The sequence below is a fragment of the Vanessa atalanta genome, chromosome 7 (assembly GCF_905147765.1).
Source record: "Vanessa atalanta chromosome 7, ilVanAtal1.2, whole genome shotgun sequence".
In the NCBI taxonomy this organism is placed as follows: domain Eukaryota; kingdom Metazoa; phylum Arthropoda; class Insecta; order Lepidoptera; family Nymphalidae; genus Vanessa; species Vanessa atalanta.
Genome location: NC_061877.1, coordinates 11,225,458 through 11,247,999, shown reverse-complemented (window position 1 = coordinate 11,247,999; position 22,542 = coordinate 11,225,458). Strand labels below are relative to the sequence as shown.

The 22,542-nt window shown below is 31.2% G+C and overlaps 2 protein-coding genes and 1 non-coding gene across 6 annotated transcripts in view; 1 reads left to right on the top strand and 2 right to left on the bottom strand.

Moving 5' to 3' along the window:
• Positions 1-2,567: 2,567 nt before the first annotated feature.
• On the bottom strand, positions 2,568-19,228 carry LOC125065115 (oxamate amidohydrolase proenzyme-like). Its single transcript, XM_047672556.1, has 2 exons — positions 19,009-19,228; positions 2,568-5,204 (listed from the first exon to the last, which is right to left on the bottom strand). The coding sequence occupies exon 2, from the start codon at positions 5,176-5,178 to the stop codon at positions 3,592-3,594; it is 1,587 nt and encodes a 528-aa protein (XP_047528512.1). The 5' UTR covers positions 5,179-5,204; positions 19,009-19,228; the 3' UTR covers positions 2,568-3,591.
• On the bottom strand, positions 17,210-17,281 carry Trnac-gca. The gene has a single exon. It is a non-coding gene; the product is annotated as a tRNA-Cys (tRNA).
• The window catches only part of LOC125065114 (calcium-binding mitochondrial carrier protein Aralar1), a 26,447-nt gene continuing 22,304 nt past the window's right edge, over positions 18,400-22,542 (top strand). For 2 of the 4 annotated variants that reach the window (XM_047672553.1, XM_047672552.1), the window contains exon 1: positions 18,400-18,636. In XM_047672553.1, coding sequence (XP_047528509.1) covers positions 18,586-18,636 — 51 coding nt within the window. In that variant the 5' untranslated portion in view covers positions 18,400-18,585. Of the gene's footprint in view, positions 18,641-19,203; positions 19,237-22,542 lie in introns of those variants that run through there. The other 2 variants (XM_047672555.1, XM_047672554.1) reach the window with 2 other exon arrangements.

Sequence of the window (22,542 nt, the reverse complement as noted above, 5' to 3'; positions counted from 1 at the left end):
AAAAGCCATTTACCATTTTACCGTTACCATTTTATTTACCATTTAAAAAAAATCTTGAAAGCCCTATACAAAACATTGATATGGTCCTAATAAGCTTTACGAAAAAAAAAAAATTACTAATTTTCATTTATTTATACAAATTAACATTGAGAAATAAAATAACATTTAAAGGTTATTTTGTGAATGAACGTATTTTTTTTTATAGATTTGATGTTTTTGTCTTACTACTAACTAGAGCGCCTGTTGCCTTTTCCTAAAGCCAAGACCTCACAATCTGCAACATCACAAGCCAGCTACTAAACTGCCCATTTGGTTAATAGCAAAATAGACGAATACCAATGAAGCATTACTCAACATTACTGTTTGTATTATTACTAATATTAAATTATTCATTTATTAACATAAGAATTGATAACATTAAGTGCTTAAATATATACAAATATGAATAAAAAATAGTTACTGTACCTATAAATCTTGACCGCGTGGAATGGTGGCAAGAATGCTAGCAGCATTTCCCCGTTGAATCTTTATTCTGATCCTCTGGGCTAAAAACGAACCAGCCCTACTGTCACCAGTGCAGGCAAAGGCGAAGTGTAATACTTTTGATGAAGTTTTTTCTACCACTACTCCAAGGGCCAAGTTCAATAGCAAATGGGACGAAAAAGTAATTTGACATAAGATACGAATGTTGAGGTCATTTTTTCCTCGTTCCCAGGGAACCAATGTTAATCCATCAGGTCTCTTACCATCATCACGATGAATTCAACGAGGCTCAGTAAGAGCAGGAACGTCGATGGTGGCAATATTAATAATATTTAATTGCTTTATATAGTTATATATAGCCAAGTCACCAAGTCTGAAAAAATACTAGATATATTTAGGTAGCTAAACTTTGTAATAATTTACCTAAACAAATAAAAAATCAAACATGTTTAATATACAAGTATATATAAACAAACATTGTAATAAAATCAAAGTATCGCGGTAGACGATTCCCTCACCCGTACTGAGTATTAATATACCTTACCCACTTATACGCTCCACATATTTTTCCCGCAGGCGTTCTTTCAAACATCTTATAATATCTCCGAAAGTACTAATTCAAATTGCCAAGTTAAAACGGTAATTTTATTCGAAGGTAACTCTTGATTTTACTAGGTATGTAATTACTTTGATGCGGTTTATTTATATGGCATTGATGTATCGTTAAAATACTTCTCCTCTTGGACTCGCACCTTCATATTTTAAGTATTGACAAAAAATGTCGAATACAAAGATTTTATACATGTGCAATTTATTACTAAATAAAATGAGAATTACGCTTAACAAGAAAATATGATGTAGGTATATTTATGTAACGTTCATAATTATATTTTTTATAAAAGTATGTCATAAAGGAGAAATATGATTAGTATAAAATTGTCGTAATTTTATTGAAAAACTTAGATTAAATTTTCCCACGGCTAATAGATTCAAATTTGGGTAATTTTAAGTGCCAAGGTCAAAATATTATTGTTACAAAAACAAGTAGTAGGTATGACTGCATACGACTACCTGTTTTTTTGTACGTAACTTGGAATCAGAGATATCTTCAAAAGTAGTGTTAAAGAAAATTGTAATTTATATGAATTTCCCAAGGTGTTCCAGGTATCCTTAAATATTTACTTAATTGGAAAAAAATACTCACAAAATAACCTACAACATTTTACTAATCTACATAATATAGACAAAAATTATTAGTATGAGTGACCTAATATCTTCTGATATATTGTTTTGATGTACCACCTAAAGCCAACGACAGCCATGTAAGCCTCTGAAAACAAATTTCTGGTCAAAACACCATAATAGTTCAGTCATTTTGTACTTTACTTTTAAAAAAATATATCCAGGTTTGGACATATTCTCGTTTATCGCTCTTTCTATTCGTGAAAACCTTTGTGTGTGTGATTGTGATTCTGATTTATACTATTAATAGATTCATACCAATTCTACAAAAGCGAAAGTAATTCTGTGAGTAGAAGACCTAATTTCTTTCTGACTTAACAGCTCTAGCAATCGTAAAAATCTGGGGACTAAGACTTACGCAATTTCAGAGCACAAAACAAAATTGTACGCAGCTGGAATCGTAAAGAACAAATAATCTGTTATAATTTGCAAGAATTTAATACAAAGACATTGCAGCGATAATTTTATATCACTTAGATTATTAATTTTTATGAGAATCCAAAGACAAACTACAAACAAAACTGATCTTTAACAATAGCAGTATTGAGTTAGGTTAGGTTATCCGACATACAACGATTTCTTGCCCTCAGTAGTCCCGGTACCTTTCGGAGGGTTTTCACAGCGTGAAAAAAAATGCTTATAATATTATAAAAAATGTAAAGTATTTAAGATGTACAATATATTTCAAATACATCTAGTTCCAGATCAAGGTTTTGTTAAATTTATTTAACATAACAAAAAATGATAATTTGTTTTCTTATTCCAAATATCCAACCCGAATTGAAATTAAATACAACATTGTACAAAATAAAATAAATACAGGTCTGGGTTTGTTTTCCTTTTCAATGTGAAACTATGAAATATATTTACGCTGTATATTGCAAATTCCAATACCCAGTTTTGCATTTTAATAAAACCCTTAAGTCAAATATTTACTGTTCAAAAACTCGATAAAAAAACTTGATTAAAAGAACTCAGTATACTTAAAATCATAGGTTGGGTTAGGTTAGCTTTAAATTTCTACCAAATGTAAACATCAACAAATTTAACATAAAACGCTAAAGGAAAACATCATAAGTAATGCCTTCATGAGTTGGAAGCAATACGCATTTGAACAGCGTGTTCGAATAATATCCAAACCATTTCTTCAAAATGGAGCCTCTGGTCAGGGTCAGTAAATGTCCTCATTTTCACAGGTTATTTTTTTACTTACAAAAACTTTGTATACTGAAAAACTTAAAACCTCCACAATTGTCAATTCTATTGCCCACTGGGGAGAGTAGATTCAAAACATCGTATAAAAACGTAATAAATCCACTAATTTGTCACCGGCTGGCGCTAATGCGGATAAATGGTCCGAACAGCACACTGAATTAAACTCTCAGAATAATGAAGTGGCCGCATTCGTCTTCATTTGAGAATCTAACTCGCTTTATTAGATACATATTAAGTTGTCCACGAAGTTTTGGGTTCATCCGATACAGAGTTTGTAGTGAGATTGTTTGACAGTTTTGGGTTGGATACGCTTTATTAACTGAGGTTGACAGTTCTCGTCCCTTGAAGAGTTTTTTCGTTATCATATATCATGGAATACGGCAACATAAATCAGCAACTTAAATTACTTAATCTTAGTTTGAAATTATATTGTCTGAAAATGGCAAAGGCAGATCTTTGGGGATTACGATCACATGGTTATTTAATTCGGATGGTGTACAAGTTAAGGTACAAAATAATCAGTCCGCTTTACTATATTTTTTAAAATAAATGCGTGTCATGTAAGTAACGAAATGAAAATTCCATGTAAACCCATACTATTTTTACCTAGTTTAAAAACACCATGATAATAAACATTTGTGTAGTAATATTCTAAAACCCAACTGCACTACCGTCACTTCTAGGATCAAATGCGCCTTCAAGCAAACCATTTACGTGCCTAACCAATATCCCAGCTTGTCCTACAGTTCCACTATACGGAGGCAACATCACTACCTTATGACCTCTCTGTTTGAGGTATTCAATGGTCTCATTACTAAACCTGTCTTCTAAATGCAAATTATCATTAATTTCTCCAAGCGTTCGTCCATATAACCATCTTGGTGCTGAAATTGACTTTTGCAAATTCATTCTTTGAATAACATATCTGTGAAATATGGCAGCTTGTGTTTGAGGTTGACCGTCACCTCCTTCGGTACCATAAATTATTGTTCGGCCATCATTTAAACGTGCAGCCGCTGGATTTAATGTGTGAAATGGCTTTTTCCCAGGAATTAAGCACCTAATATGGCCTTGTTTTAAATTAAACGAAATACCACGATTATGCCACAGAATGCCTGTAGAAGGTAAAACTACACCACTTCCAAATATATGATAAGAGCTCTGTATAAATGAAACAGAAAATCCTTTGCTATCCATAACCCCCATCCAAATTGTATCCCCTGGGCCCTCACCCTTTCCATTCGAAGATATTTGATTAGGGCTAATTTTGCTTGCCATTTTGGAAATCGCGTGACTCGCTAACAGTGATGGAGCATGAACATTCATATAACAAGGGTCTGTAATATGCTGGTCTCGCAAAATAAATCCCTGTTTTGTAGCCTCAACTGTTGCATGAATAAATTGACCTTCATGCTCGCCACTGATGCGTAGTTTATCTAAGATTGCGAGAATAGATAAAGAAACTAAACCCTGTGTCGGTGGAGGTAGGTTGAATATTTCTCCGTGTTCATGAAGTAATCTCAGAGGAGTTCGTCTAACGGGCGTGTAATTTGCAAGATCTGATTCTGTGATTGGTATACCTAGGGACGTCATGTCTTTCGCAATCAATTTTGCCAAATTACCCCGATAGAAACTATTTAAACCCTGTTCTGATAGCTCTCTTAAAGTTTTACCAAGATTTTTTTGATAAAATCTTTGACCAGTCTTAGGTACTATTCCATCTGGTAGATAAATATTTTTAAATTCCTCAGAAAGACTGTCATCTTTAATAATACTCAAAGTGCCGTTTTCCTGCGAAGATGACAAAGGAAAACCATTTTCTGCATATGTTATTGCATCTGCTAATAAAGTCGAAATGGAAAATCTTTGGTAGCCACATTCAGATACATATTTTAATGCTTCTTCCCACCCACCAACCGTTCCGGCCACAGTGATTGCAGATTTGGGCCCTTTATATGGTAATTCATCATAATCCGCATAAAATTTTTTCGTTGCTAAGCTGCCAGCTGCTCCACAAGCTTCAATCACCACCGGTTCATCATGAGGAGGAACAATAAGCCAGAAACCATCTCCTCCAATATTATTCATGTGGGGATACACTACGGAGATTGTAGCAGCCGCAGCAACCATAGCATCCATAGCAGTTCCACCTTCTCTTAGAATCTTTAACGCGCTTTGTGAAGCTAAATGGTGTGGTGTTACCACCATTCCTCTGGGAGCCATATTACTCCTCTCCATTTCAAAGTTCTTAAAATTTATACAATCTGAAAAAAAAAGCAATGCATTTTTATTTTATTCGATTAAGAAATAGCGAAATCTGTGAAAAAAGAGGAATTGTTTCAATAATATATTTTATAAATAGATTAATCTTATCAAATTTCGCCATAAAAAACCTCTTTTTCCCTTTTTATACATCAGACAAGGTTTTACAAGTAAACCTGTGACCATTATACTTAGATAACTCGATAGGTACCCATATTGTTCCATATAATATTTATCGTACAGTTTTAATCCTCTACAGTATCACAGAAAGTTTTGTCGTCAATATATCGTTAGCCTGGGCAGAATAGAGCTTAAATCTAAAATGCCTGGTTTCACAATATAAATTTTAATGTCCCGATAGCTTCTAAACTACTCCGTCATAAATACCTAGGTTTATACCAAAAATTACTCCCTGGAGTTCGCAGGACCGTAAACTGTCTATGAAAGATAGATAAAATATAATAAAGATTAGAATTATGGTAAACGGATCGCATTATGAGTTTCCTTTACGGGAAAATACGAATTTCCAGTAAGGAAAAGATTTGAATGTAATTATCTGTTACATTCAAAGGTATTATGATTGCACAAAATATATAACGGATAAAATTTCGTTATTATTAAATCCATTTAATTTGTTTAAAGTTGTTACAGTAATTAAATAAAAACATTAACAGAAAAGCATAGTTTTAAATTATGATTCAATGAAAATCTAATCTTACGTAATCAATAAAATAAATAAATAAATATATATTATTTTTTGCAAAAGGTTTTATTTAATCAATACTCAATATATAATTCATTATTTAAACTAAGATTTTATGATAAAAGCGTAGATCATCCGTACAAATAAAAAAATATTGTTGTATAAAAATTTTGTTTTTTTTTTTTTTAATATCAATTCAATAGTGTAAAGTTCCGGGGCTAGGAAAGTATGTTGTTATAAATGCCTCAAGGTTATTTTGTAAAGGGAAGAAAAAAACTTTCATCACTTTTAAAAGGGTATATTTTATAATTGAAACCACAAAAAATAAAATTCTGTTGACGTTTAATTAACCCCTAGTCAGCCATTCATCTAAAGGGAAACCTTAGCGATGAATTATTTTAATTTGCGGCCGCCATCTTTACTTAAGTCACATCTTTCACGACTAATTGGAAAAAAGTTTTGCGTCGAACAGTCAAACATTTCAAACTTCGTTTCAAGTAAAAGATATCAGAGAAATGTCCATTGAGTTTCAAATAACTGGCTTAATTTGTAAAAGACTATTAAAAAAAACTAGTTGCCGGCTCCGACTGCGGACGGGTAAAACTAATACAGATTTACCCCTTCCACTTATCCCCTTAACGTCGAAATATCCAAAAATAATTTCGTACTGGATGCTTATATTTTAAATAAAGTCCAAATTTCAGCTTCATAGAATAGGTAATTTTGGCTGTCAGTCAGGAAAAACGATTATATAATTATAAAAAAAAACGTTATTTTACGTTACGTTCACGTTTGCCGTTAAATTTAAATCTTATGTAAAAAAAATGTAGTTAAATAAGGCCTTTTTTTAGCATCAGCAGCCTGTAAATTTTCCCACTGCTGGGCTAAAGGCCTCCTCTCTCTTTAAGGAGAAGGTTTGGAGTATATTCCACCACGTTGCTCCAATGCGGGTTGGCAGAATACACATGTGGCAGAATTTCGTTGAAATTAGACATATGCAGGTTTCCTCACGATGTATTCCTTCGCCGCCGAGCACGAGATGAATTATAAATACAAATTAAGCGCATGAAAATTCAGTGGTGCCTGCCTGGGCTTGAACCCGAATCCATCGGTTAAGATGGACGCGTTCTAACCACATTTACATAAGAAATTTTTAGCAATATTATTATATTGCTAAAAATTTCTTACAGCGTCAATATCTGTGAGCGATCAATGAGCTGTGAGGTCCACTACCAGGTAACCCGTTTGCCAGTCTACTTATCTATTGTGAAGGAAAAAAAAATAAAAAACTTGGATTACATAATATTAATGTTAAATTTAATCGTATTTAATAAAACTTATACACTTAATCGTCGGAAAAGAGTGACTACCGAATTCCGAACCAGCAATAACTTTAATTTAATCTCGTAAAATGACCATTCAGAAGTGCTTCTAAAAGCCTACTCGGGTACAGTCTATTTTGGAAACGAAAATCTGTTCGTGTGTGTGTATACTTTTGAATATTAAAAAATCTGAACAGAAATGTACGTGTATTGTTTACTATACACAAGCGAATAAATTCATTTCGATCTCAGCGTCTCTATCAAGAGTAGACGATTTATTTCGCACGCGCTCCAACAAGAAGCGAATTAAGGCATACGATCGTATTCCAATAGCCGTATTCGAACATAAACCACCCTATGACCCTTTTGTATAGTGGGGTGAACTCGTAAAATATGTTTTAGAGGGATGCCCGAACTGGGACATATTGGACCCAGAAACGATATTGAAAATGAAGTTTTTTGTATGCATTGAAGGGCTTACGCTGACGAAAAGGTGACGGTACTAACGTTTTCATTGTCAAATGTAATATAAGATAACGTCAGCGAAGTATATGGATGTCATTAAATGTATTTACTACTTCACTAATTCCCGACATTTCCAGATTATTACTTTTATAAACATTTACCCTATACAACTCGCTACCTATCGTACTTTAATATCCCAGACACCTTCAAAGCAACTTTTAATAACAACTGTGAAAAAAATTCAAATAAGGACGTTAATATGTGAACAATGATTTTTATATTAATTTTAAATTAAGAACCGGTGAGTTTGATACACTCACACACACGCACAACTCTAAATAAAACTGGCATTATTAGAGGCTGTTAATATATATTAAATAGTTTTTATTCGATCGTCCGGCGTTAAGATTGATCTTTATCCTTTAAGTTGCAGAATTGAATAAATTTTGATAACCATTCCCATAACATACAACCTACTAATTCATTAAGATTTTTTATTGGTTTAAAAATTATAGAAGCTTCATCTCCATCTGACATGTTGTCCGTGACTTTGGTTCTATCTTTAATAAGATTTTTTTGTTTGAATATATACATTATATCGCCAGGCAGAATCATAATTTAAGATTAGAGGTTTTTTTTTGTAAATATTGTTATTTATAAGCAATATAAATGTCTGTCTAGAAATAAATCGTAGATTCCAGACATATACATTTTTACTGTATTAGTAGTGTTAAAAATGCTCTATTATCAGGACCGGACCGTAAGTTTAGTAGGCCCTGGGCTAATACTTCCTAGGGCTATTCCTTCCTTGAATTAAACTAATTAAATGGGTTTGATTATTGCCGGACTCGCAGGGCTGCAAACCATACGATCTGTTTAATTTAATAAAGTTATAGATTATTTTACATTATCGTCTATTTTTGACTTACCCTTGAATCCATGGGGCCCTGGGCTGAAGCCCAATGAGGTTGATCCGGCCCTGTCTATTATATACAATTAAAGATAAATATAAATGTTTAAGTATTACAAACTAGTATTCAATGTCATATTTAATATGTATAATATATGTGTGGAGAAAGAGTACTCTGTATTGAAAACCAAACCTAATGGATAACTTATTCCTTATAAACCAATAAAGCAAGTATACCTAATTATGTTACTCACCAAATATTTAAAAAAAAGATTAACAATACCAATAAACGCATATATGTACCAATTATTTGCACTTAAAACAATAAAATACTACGAAATTAAAATAAAACACGCGCGTTAGCCAACACTAACGCAGGCGAATAAAACGATTAAAATTTTAAGTAGATAAGAATATTATTTATGACGTATGTAACTCCTATAATAACTGAAAGTAACTTTAGTAGGAGTCACAAACTTCAGTCCTGTTATTGCATCCAAGTTCGGATCCGGGTGAAAGTTTTATCAGAGAATGGCAGACAGATATTAGTTATATTCTGTGGACTCTTAAAACGATCAAGTCTTTCATTACGTTTAATTTTTAATAAAACCTCTTTTCTTCTACCTTTATTATTATTATTATTTTTGATGCTGATACTACATATTGCATTGTAGATTTTATTAGGCGCATTAATAAATAAAAAATACTACTTTTTTAATGTTTAAAACTAAAATTATGTTTTTAAATCGAATAATTTTAAATAGGACGTGATAATGATTGTTCTCTTCGATGTAAGACGGTAGAATTAATAAGATCAACAGCGTAATAAATGTAATCTTTTTACTTGAAATTATTTTGATAGAGTGCTACCGTTATATTTTTTTTTTATTTAATTGGGGGCTTGCCTCCAATCTTAAAGAATAACATCAAAGTGGCGGCTTAAATGAAAAATTTGCTCGAAAGAAAATAAAATCTTTTTCACCTCTGATGTTTTCGACGGGATTAGTAAAATGTTACGTTTCAGTTTACCTAAAGGGTTATTAAAACATTATTATTTACTGTAGGCTCCGTAGATTTTGTTTTTCTAATTATTAATCTAGTCATACTTTTTAACTTAATACACGTCGAGTGAGTCAACTTTGGACCAAGTCTGAAAAGCCGAGAATTTCTTAAGAGATGGAAAGGCCGACAGACAATCATTTGTTACCTACATCTATACCTACTAGTGTTCGCATAGTGATCGAAATTCGACCATAATCATTATAGTTTTTTTTTTTTATAAAACTAAAGCTCGTCAATAGCTACAAAAAAAAATAGCAGATGTGACAAACAGAGGAGAAACATGTACACGTGTTTTTTCTTTACCTATATACTAGTTTTCGCCCGCAGTTAAGAGGGCTTAAGTATTGTGTAAAATAGCCTAATCCTTGGGATTCAAATTATCTTCGTACCAACTTTAATTCAATTCGGTTTAGTGGTTTAGCCGTGAAAGCGTAACAGACAGGCAGACCCAGCGTTACTTCCGCATATATAATATTAATACAGATGTATATGTATAAAGTAATATTATAATATGATAATCCAATGATCATCAAACAATAGTTCAGTATTTATAAAACACACGCATAAGGTAAAAGTAGACCATAGAATAGCACAATAATTAAGTAAAACTTTAGTCTGGCGGAAATATCGCGACCTGTTTGTGGAATTCTTAAAATAGAAAGTCCTGTGACAATTCAGAGCGTCTAGATCAAGCAGACCTTTGACTGCAACAAAGAAACTTTACTGTAAAGCTGCGCAAACATCAGACTGAAATGCACGAATAAAAATTTTAAAGCGAATTTTAATTGTCATTTTCAAAATTATTGAGTCAGATAAACTATATCTTTGACAATAAACACTAAATTGTACCATCGATGCATTGTCACGAAACAATAATTGGTACACTGTAGCCTCGAATGCATTCGAACGATCCCAGTAAAGATTAAAAAACATTGTCACCTTTTAAAAAAAAATATTTAATTTTCCTTACTGGCACTAAAGCTTTATAAAAATTCTGCTGAAAACTCTGGAAAACTGATGATATTCAGTTTATAGTATTTGAAATAAATACGCTAAGAAATTTCAGTAAAGATCTACATGAAAACCTGCAATTTTATTACAATAACCGAGGTGTGCTTTCGTTTCTCCATTAGAGAGTTTTTATATCTACTGCCTCATTCATTGGATTAAAGAAGTATACACTGGTGAGTTGGTTGTAGGACTAGGAAGCAATAATTACATCTATATGAAGTTCTATCGTAATTATAAAAATCTTAGTACCATTATCTGGTGGTGAGCTCTGTCCGTCTCTCAACTCCTTCCAAACAGCAATTCTTAGTATTGTTGTTTTAAGAGATACTTGAGTTCACAAGACTGATGACGCACTGGAGATCTAGGGGTTGGTTAAAATTTCTTTTTTTTTATATTTAGGCTTTTATTTGTGACAAGAGGGCACAGATTATATCGCCAATGTCACGTGCGATGGTTAAAATTTCTTGCAATGACAATGTCTATAGACGGTGCTGACAGCTTTCCACTAGGGTACCCATTCGTCAATCTGTCATGACATAAGTATATATATTTATATTGTAATTATAATAAAGAACTGATAACTGTTACCGTTATTCTGTTTCATTTTATATAGTAATGAAAATATGAAACCTACCAACGTTTCCATCTATTTGATTGCTTATCCATAAACTTTTCCATTACCCAAATAGACGGTGAAGGATATTCTTTCATAAAAGTACTTCGAAATTTAATATTACACTATAAAATGTTGTATTCTAAATTCGTATAAATATTAATAAAGTTGAATATAAATACGACTTTATTTATTTATGTATCTGTTCTTTATTACATTTTTCAGTTATTAAAAATGTCAGTTATTGACATCAACTTAGATAGTAATACCTGAAGGTCACGGTTGTCACGTCTATAGTCTAAAATAAGGGCGAGTGAAACTGCGAAGCGCTACTTTTACACGCATGTCATAGATACAGACTTAATTTTTGGTTTTCGGAGGAGTTTTCTTCCAAAACGCGTTGCGTCTTCCGTTATAGTAATTTTATGTCGAAAAAAACGTCTCCTTATATACTGGTATACTATATTTCATATATTTAATGTCATTCCCATGACATATATTCATGTCATATTTTTTTTTCTAACGCCAAACAGCAATAGACAGTGTTGTTACAGTCAAAACAACATATATGATTAGTTTTCATTGTACATTTATTTTTTAAATGACTTTTAATATATTCATGTTACAGCTCATAAACAAATAATAAGTTATTTCGTTTAAAAATTTTGAATTAAGAATTATTTATTTAGCAAAATGACTATATTTTATGTACATGACTATGAATAATATAGTTATTACATAACTACTCAAATAATACTCATAAGTGGTGGTGGCTTGAAAATCGACCATAATATATAATTATTATTATTTTTATTTTATGAAAACGTATTTCGAACACGTTTACGTTAATAGCATTAAGCCTCAATCGTCAATACCTAAAAAATAATTTAAAAATTTAAATTACTATACAAAATAGAATTTGAATAGAAAAAGAAAATTGGTTTGTCTTTGCCTCTTTATATAGATTTTGCGATGATATATTTTTATTTACATCTTGCATGTTCGCCACTGTACATAAATTATCAATTTAAAAGCTTAGTCTGAAGTGTGCGCTGTTCCTAAGACATAGGACAAACAAAATTCGATTTATTTACTGCCGTCGGACAGCCGGTCTCTTTATAACTCGGCTCTTATTACTTTTGAAAAGCAAAAACATGTTTGCCACTCCCAACTTTCTTTGTTACACGTTTCATACCTTCCTTTATATTACGTTATCGGACCCAATCTGTGTTTCCTCGTTTTGATAAATTGGATTTTTAAATTATTTTTTTACATTTTCAAGGAATTCTATTACCCCGACACTCTGATTCGTTTTACTTTTTACGTTTTATGGAAACTTTTTTATATTTAAATTTTCTACTACCTACCTAGCCTGATTTTACACGAGTAGAATTAAATCGTACGGGTTTTATAAAAGGTTTATATTGAATGACACCCATAGAACTTAGGCCAAAGAAATAACCATATTTTTGCCTAATTTCCTTTGCGTGCGGTCACAGAAGAATCCAGCAAATTTTCGTCATAGTCGAATAGTTGTCTTAAGGACAGTTACAACAATCATACAAGCACACATATTATTTATAAACATTACGAAATACAAAATATTCTTATTAGGATCACGGTGATTTACGTCTATTATCTTGAAAAGAGTTATTGGACCGATCACCATTATTTTTTTTTTTAGCATTAGCAGCCTGTAAATTTTCCCACTGCTGGGCTAAAGGCCTCCTCTCCCTTTGAGGAGAAGGTTTGGAGCATATTCCACCACGCTGCTCCAACGCGGGTTGGCGGAATACACATGTGGCAGAATTTCGTTGAAATGCAGGTTTCCTCACGATGTTTTCCTTCACCGCCGAGCACGAGATGAATTATAAACACAAATTAAGCACATGAAAATTCAGTGGTGCCTGCCTGGGTTTGAACCCGAAATCATCGGTTAAGATGCACGCGTTCTAACCACTGGGCCATCTCGGCTCTTCGATCACCATATATGTACATAAATTATATTTTTTTTCCTAGAATATTTAACAACTCAAAAATATGCCTAGAGCATCATCATCATCCTCATCATCCTCCTGCCCTTATCCCAATTTTACTTGGGGTCGGCGCAGCATGTCTTCTTCTTCCATACTTCTCTGTCGGACGTCATCTCACAAGTAACATTCTTTCTTACCATATCATCTTTCACACAAATAATATCCCTAGAGCATCTCACAAAAACAATTTACCTGTGTGGGTTATCCAATTATTATATGAGAGTAATATAGAGAATAGGAGTACCTATCCATTATCCATAGGCTCAGAGTGGCCTAGGTATCCATTTCACCCCTATCTGCATGATAACTTGATATTGAACTGTTTCGCTTGAGTAAGCTAATTACTTATTGTGTTTAAGTTTATCATTAAAATTGGACGATCATACAGAGAAATTGAAAATCGTTTATTTTTTTAAGACTAGAATTTCCGAGAAATTAAGATACTATTCTGACAAAATAGACAATCTTCAAATTCGCTGTTGTTGCAAAACTAAAGATTTACTTCAGAAAAATCAAAGGTGGATTAATTAATAGTCTCCGGACATTCTTTGAAAAGAATTAATTATCACCGATGTCTTTTCATCTCGAAGTTCAAAGAGTCCAAAGTCGATTGGTACACTAGAAATTTTATAATCTTATTGTGATGTAGCGCTTTGACAACTCTGAGAAGCCTTTGCTTAAGAAAGGAATATTAAGTAGGCTTTGACCAGACGGCCGGATGAAAGCCTTATACATTTACTTATTCTAATACGCTTATATTACTTATACTGGCACATGCTACAAATTTATTGAATGTTATGTACGTTCATTATTCAAACACAAAACATAGATTATACATTCCAGTAACATCAAACAAAGATACGTAGTTAGGAATAACTGACCGTTTTTATTAATAGAAAGAAAAACGTTTTTAATTATATTTTATAAGTTTTTTTTTTCACGTTTCTTCAACGGTTACTCGAAAACGTCTAAACATGTTTTATTTATTTATTGAACATCAACAAGCAGATCTCTGTTTACAAAAGTAACGGATTCAATATAAAAATAATAACTTCTGACTAAGTTAACATGAATATACCTAAAAATTAAGATAAATATCAATTTTTCATTAAAAAAAAATTGTGTTATGATATCAGTAGGCGGACGAGCAAATGGGCCACCTGATGGTAAGTGGTCACCACCGCCCATAGACAATGGCGTTGTAAGAAATATTAATTTCTTATATCACCAATGCGTCACCAACCTTGGGAACGAAGATGTTACGTCCCTTGTGCCTGTTACACTGGCTCACTCACCCTTCAAACCGGAACACAACAATACTAAGTACTGCTGTTTGGCGGTAGAATATCTGATGAGTGGGTGGTACCTACCCAGACGGGCCTGAAGCCTTACCACCAAGTAAATAGTAAAATTACAATTACTTTATTAAAAAAAAAACTAAAATAAAATTTAATATAAATACATTGAATGCCAAAAAACAGTAAAAAGAAAATATCATTAGAACAATAAGAAGAAAAATAATTATAAACTTGGCTTAATGATAATGTTTTAAATTAATTCAAAATAAATAAATACGAAAGCTTTTAATGAGGGGCGCCATCTCTGTGAGTGCTCGGGGGCTTCAGCAAACATAAAATGCAAATTAAAAAAAAATGTGAGCACCTAAAGCCCTATTCTGTCCCATTGCTGGGTTAAGGCTTCAAAGCGGTTTGATGGATATATAGATCATATCAGAATTTCACCCGACGCATAGGTGCAGCAAGAGTTTCTGTACCGTCGAGCACAAGATGAATTGCAAACACAGGAACATTAGAGGTGCTTGCTCGGGTTTGAAGCCGCAGATTCGAGTGTTCAAACAACTGGACTATATCGGCTCTCTGGTACTTTAAACGAAACATCATATGGGTACCCATGTGGTTTAAAAGTCGGCGCACTTTTATTTAGGATCTCTAATATGTTCTTAAATATATATTTATTTTGACATACAACATACTGAATTTTGACTATCGTTGAAGCATGCTTTTCATGGTTTTATTTCTTAATATTTACACAACTTGAAAGCCTGATTTTATCGAAAAAAAGGACGCAAAAACGTGTAAACGTAGTAATTAGACTTTTAATTTATACTCGTTTATTTATTTTATATTTCCCTGTAATATATTTAACCTTTATAAAAGCATGTTGAAACGTATATTATAATAATTCCATTACTAATTTAATATAATAAGCATAAATATGGGTTTAGATTTAACAGACAATTTATCACATTCCATTATATATTCAAAATGTCTGACCCATAGACAAGATCGACTATCCTTATTCACGAGAGTCCAGAGGCATGTGGAGCATTATTACGGAAATTGCGTTTACCAGAACAACCTCTCAACGCCAGTATATATGCATTTTACTACTAATACGGTCTCAGAAACTATTTACGTTGAAAATGCGACCTTAACTTAATTGTAATTAGGGTTAAAATCTCATGTCGTTAATTTCACCTCTTGTCATAACATAAAAGGCTTTCTATGTAGTAATCTATCCAAATCTTATAAACCTTACATTAAATAACTCATACATAAAGCTAATAGATTATCTGGTATAAGAAAATTGAATTTTTTTATGACCGATATAATTAAATCTCGTTACAAATATAAATACCGTACATTTATTTACTTCACCGCTGATTGACGGGACAAGACCTATTCAAAATTATCTTTCGTAAATTAAATCGAAAACATAAAAAAAAGCTTTTCATTGAGTCAACTTTAACTACGTAGTTTATAATTAAAACCATTTACCGTAAATAATTCTTACATAGTCCATAAAATAATTTAAAAAAGAAACTTTATGCCTTCCCTGAAATCTTAAAAGATCGATTGAGTCATTTCATAATTATAATTTATTACATATAATAATAACATGATTTTATATTGATTTATCCTTAAATTTAAAAATATTTTTTTTAACATAGGGTACAAATTAATATTTAATTATAGACACCATTTATACCTATATTAATTCAAGGTAGGTACGTTTCTAGCTTCAACAATAAATTATATCGTCATAGCTTTACGTTTGGCAACATATTAGTACACGTGGATGTATTTATAGATACATCATGCATCATTTGATAGATACGAAAACAATGAGGTCATTGACCTAATTGAATGTAATTAATTTTATCGATTAAAATTATATGTTTATGCTATAGTAATTTGGCAAACTAAATCTCTTAGAGATAAAAAATAATTATATAAATACGGTAGATTTGTATCCATTCGGACAAATAGTACAAAAAATATTCTTTAAAAAATTAACACCCATTGTAGGCGTTTAGAGGGCAAGTAAAAATGGCGCATGCATGCGCGATTTACAATGTAGCTGGCATGCCTAAAGGCTAACCCGATAAACAGAAATAAATTGGTTAAATCGTTTACAATATAGTTTCGACTTAGATATATGCACATAAGGCTTAAAATGCAACCGAACTTTTAGTAAAACATTTTCGCCGTATTTCGCAAGCCCGCGGCAGAATTGTGACGTGCATTTGTTTACTCGCGACCGCAACATGCCGAATTCGCTAACGAACTTATTATTCGAAATTCGAATGCCAGTCTTCAGAGCTTTGGACACGTTATTTATGTTTATAGGAAAACGCTTATTCGTGTTGTCGGTATTACTGCATTTTGCATTACATAATTATTTAGTTTTAGTACTTATATATTGAAAATAACGTAAGTAGGTACTAAACAAGAAGTTTATAATAGAAACATGTTATATTTACATCTAAAAGCTTGCTCTTGTATAATAAGATATTTATGTAGTGCGACATTTACAGAAAAATGTAACAAAAAAAATACAGGATAATAAACAAAAATAAACTCTAGGGGACACCCGGGTTTGAACCGGGGACCTCTCGATCTGCAGTCGAATGCTCTACCACTGAGCTATATCCCCACTTGATGTGATAGTTGAAATTAGCCTTCTAGTATTAAAGTGATGAGATTTTATATTTATTAATTAAACAATTATAATATTGTACAATGAAAGAAAGAAATTAACATTTATATTGAAAACAAAATTTATGGCAAATAAAACAAATACATAATAATATGATTTTAAACTACTTAATAATAAAAATAAATAAAATTCAGTTAATTTTAAAAAGTAAATCAAAGTTAGTATATAAAGTAATGTTTTTCATTTCATTAAATATTTTAGAGATTTTATGAGTTCTTGTTTGCGCCATCTATCTTTACGTTTAAGAATTACAAACTAAAAAGGATGCTGTTTCGCAAATTGGAGCTAAATAAATTAGACTTTGTTTTTCACTAGATGTCGCGAAAAAGATAGGTTGTCGAAATAAAATTAAGTAAATTATTAAACAATTGCTTTTTTTCCTTTGTGCGACAATCACATGAAATTAAAACTTGTGAACGTATGTAACTATGACCAATCGACGCAGAATCGTCCGCAGACGGTTAGAAGCTATTATTTTTCTGAATTTCATTGATCCTTCCCCCTTTTTTATTTAATGCCCAGCGAAGCCGACGGTTAACAGCTAGTCATTTATACTTAATCATTAAGTTCCATTGTAATATGTAGGTACCAAAATTTTCACTTGTTCCTTAAGTCAATGCTCAAACAATATTGATAAACTATTTTCCAATATTTTGGATTAATTTAGCATTCTTAGTCATTATTTTTTTTATTATGATTTTATTCAAGAAACAATAACATGGCTATATAAACGATACTCCCCATAAATTTTGGCTAATAAGCACAAGGTTGTTTAATAATCATAGTGTAATTTTAACGTGCAGATTTAAATGTACCAAATAGGTAGACGAAAAGTTTATATACTATTTTTTGTACGGTCTGAAAACATGCGATAGAAATAATAAACGCAATATATTTTGTTAACAGAAGTCTTTAAAAAAATGAATATCATAATTTGCAACATTAGGATTTTTAGCAAAAGTATTAAAAATTTTAAAAATTGCAATGTTTTAATAAGTTGACAACCCTGCTATCGTCAAGCAGTAGGTAAGCCTGCAAAATTACAATAAAGTTGCGAACGGAACGCAAAACCCGGCGGTTGATCATGAGCATAGTGCGTGAAAATCTAAAATAGATTTACTTATTTATTTTATATATCGTGACCGGTGACGTAATCACGAACTATACACAAACCCCCTAAGTTAAACATTACAGTATTTTTATTTAAGTGAAAAACTGTGTAGTGCCGAAAAAACACTGTAATGTTTAAATTCTTGTCAAATTCTTTGATTACTCAGGCCAGCTGTCAAGAGGTGGGTAAGTTTATTATTTTCCAGAAGAATATCTTTTTAGAATTGATGTGTTATCATTTTGACCCCTTATCGGTCGTCAGTATGCGGTATTTTCGTGGTATAAACGCCCTTGAAGCTTTTGCCCTTGAAATACTTAGGAACGTCAAATCTGCGGCGTTCTTAGGTTACTAAATATTGTCACAATGAGCTTTATTATGTAGCAGTATACAATTTAAAGATAAGGTTTAGTGAAATTATTCTTAACTATTGTTTATTACGACAGATTGTTAGATAATCAGCAGAACTAACCTCTTTGACCTTTAACAAGGAAATGTAAAAAAAAAAACAAAACTCATTAGAAATTCGAAGCTTAAGTAAAAAATACTGACTTACCCGATAAATTTGACTAATCGTGGTAACTCCCTATAAGTGAAAATTAGTTTATTTTTCGTATTTACCATATGCCAACTTTCTTGAATGATGGAAGTATTATGACCATGTGGAATATGTATATTGCTTAAGCACACAAGATAATAACATTCTTATCTGTTACGTCAACTATTCCAATATTCATCAATTCAGTCCAATTTGAATCTTCACAACACAATGACTGCTCATCGGGTAACTTGCCTTTTCTAATTCACACAATATATAAGGTGTTAAAGGATAAAATATTAGTTTTATGTGGCTGTTTTGTGGTTTGTGATCAATTAAAGTGAGTGCAATACAAGGAAAATAATTATATGTTCTACATCATTGGGTTTGATCTTAAGCTTGTTAATTTTTATTTTATTGACGGTAATACATAATAAATGGTATATATAATAGCATTTAAATTTAATAGCAATGTATGATAGTGTTTTGAATTTATTTACTAAGAATATATAGACAAAAGTTTTAGGTTAGCAACTATAAATTGGCATGAAATAGTTTATTTTATAAATATTTATAAATCTACTATATAAATTATAAACATATATTGACATCAATTTATGTTAATACAATTTTTTTCTAATTAGAAACAACATTAACAATATCTATGTGCAGATATTACCATGCTCAATACAAATGGCAGATAACAAATTGTGACCCTTAAGTGTGATATTTTCCACAATTATCAAAACGAAAATAGCAGATTATTATATAATAATAATCTTTATAAGCAATTGTAAAAGATAACCTATCTTGTTTCCTATTTATTGTTAAAACATTTATCTATATATGATATACACAGTATTCATTCTTCATTAAATTTAAAAGAAAAAATTGACTGCTGAAGATATTTACTTTAAAAATAAAACAACTGGTCAAAATAAAAAGAAAAATATTGAAAAGTTTACAAAAAAGAGGTAGTATATCACAATAATTGCTGTAAATGTGACTAAATATAAAAATATGAATGTATTTATTTGTACATTGACTTTATTCACTCTATTTAGTAATTATATTTACTGAAGGCTACAAGTAATCTAAAACCAATGTGTAAAGATAATACATTTAGCATAAAGCAATATGATTTGATGTACCATACAGATATTTATGGTTTATACTATACAAAATGATAAAAGTGATGGTTAATTTTAATTAAAATATCATTACTCTTGTCCTATACATGCATAGTTCCTTTAATGTTTTTGTCAAAGGCTTTTCAAATAAGAATATTTCATGGCACAGACTGGTGTGACAAAGCGATGGTGGATAGTTTGAGCACACTTTTTAAAGTTACCTTTAAATTTTGTTCGGAGTATGATTGAAATATTTCATGATTTAGTAATATCAAATGTAAAGATATTTCAGATTGAAACTGATTCCTCGAAAGGAAAATGGCTATTATTTTCTCATTTGTGTCCTTCTCTTTGTATGCAATTGCAAGAATTGATTTGTATTGAAATTTATAAGCGAATTATAAGTTAGTACTTATAACAGTTGTACCATGAGGATAACAAATGTAATAGTCAGCTTATGGGAATAAAATAAACCTCATGTCTCGTTAGTAGCATGTATATTGTAAAAATTATTAAATATAATTTAAAATATCAAGAGCTAGAACAATTTGTGGCTTCTTATCCTTGCATAGTTAATTGCTAATCATCTTTTGATCAATAAACAAATTTATCCCCTGATATATTGGATATAATTTTTTTGTTTGAATGAAAATGCTTCTCAGTTTAGGTTTAAAAGTAGCTTTTTCAATAGTTCCAAATTATTTTAAGTTTTCGGAGGTTACTGATGTAAATATGAAGGAGAAAAATTAATAATTATAGAATGTTTGAGCTCTTGATCCGATTTGAATTTACTTTGACTAGCAACTCAGTCTTTCATCAATGTTTGTAAAGTAAGTCGGGTAAAGTGCCGACAAACAACATTGAATGTGGGGGAATCATCTTAAGTAATTAGGCATTTTTTGGAAGAAGTATTTAATGAAGTTTCATATCTTCTTCCATTATGGGATATTTATTTTTGCAATTGATATCCTTCCTTCCTACCAAGAGACACATCCATTATGTGGATATAAATGTATCTTATCAAAAAATCACGGTTTCGAATTGAGGCAAATCCCTCAATCATTTGCTTGTTTTATTTGTTGGTTTATTTCACTAAACGAAAGTGGAACCGAATCAAAAAATCAAAATAAAAATATCCTTTATTCAAGTAGGCTTTTACAAGCACTTTTGAATCATCATTTAAAAAGCTATATTAAGTAAAGTTACCACCGGTTCGGAATGTAGATTCTACCGAAGAACCGGCAAAAAACTCAGTAGTTACTCTTTTTAACATCTAAAAATACAGTCATGTTAGTTAAATACAATTATATGTATATATATGTATGTTATATATCCTGCCTGAAAGTCAACAAGCATTAACTCTACGCTTTTTTAGCATCTATATAATCTTGTATCGAATAATATGCCTTCTTTACCAATGTATTTTTTACAAATGATTTGAATTTATGGAACGGCAAATATATAGAATAATGGGACATTTACGAACTAGCAGCGTACTATACAAGATCAATATTGCATAATTATTTTGGCATGCATTGCATGTAAACAACCTTGAACTCTTTTTAATACTACATAGTAATTCTTATTGTTACTATTTAAATTAAGTGTATATCAGATATGTTTTGAATGAAACAGATTTTATTCTCGATGCTTTTTTTTGCAGCATTGCAAATATAAGTGTATAGGCCAATAAAATTTATATAAATGATTTATACTATTATTTAATAAATAATGCCAATTTAATAAAGACGCTAAAAACTCAGAAATAGGTAACCACCCTCACTGCTACCACTTACCATGTGGTCCATTTGCCCGTACGCATACCTATATCATAAAATAAAAATAACTTAATTCTTTCTGTTTTTCTCGTTACAATGGGCTTACTGAACTTTACATTAAATTTAATCCTGTACTATATCCATATGAAGTTGCTTATAATATTCTCCTCAAATTAAGGTTTTTTTTTATTGTAAATAACCCAATTTGTTCATGGGGACAGAAAGGGTGGTTAATATTTCGATCAGTCCCCGTACACTTTCCCCGTTGAATCGCAATTTCATTCATCGGGGAAACGCGGATAGCTCTCTTGCCAACATTCCACACGGTCATGATTTTTACAGTAGCTATTTTTATTTGTATATACTTATGTAAATCATTATTCAGACTACTATTTTAAAAGTGGAAGATGTGTCTTGCATAATTATTCAATAATAATTATTATTTATTATTTTATATTATTAATAATAATAATTCTTTATTTGTATTACTGATATCCGCTCTTTTTTTGAAAAACGATGTTCTTTTAAGCGCAATGTTTTGCGGTCTGCTTTATGTTTAGGGAAAAAGCAACAATCGTTGTGAAATAACAATCGATATTCACAGGTTTTGTACATTGACTCGAAATAATAATTTAATACCGATT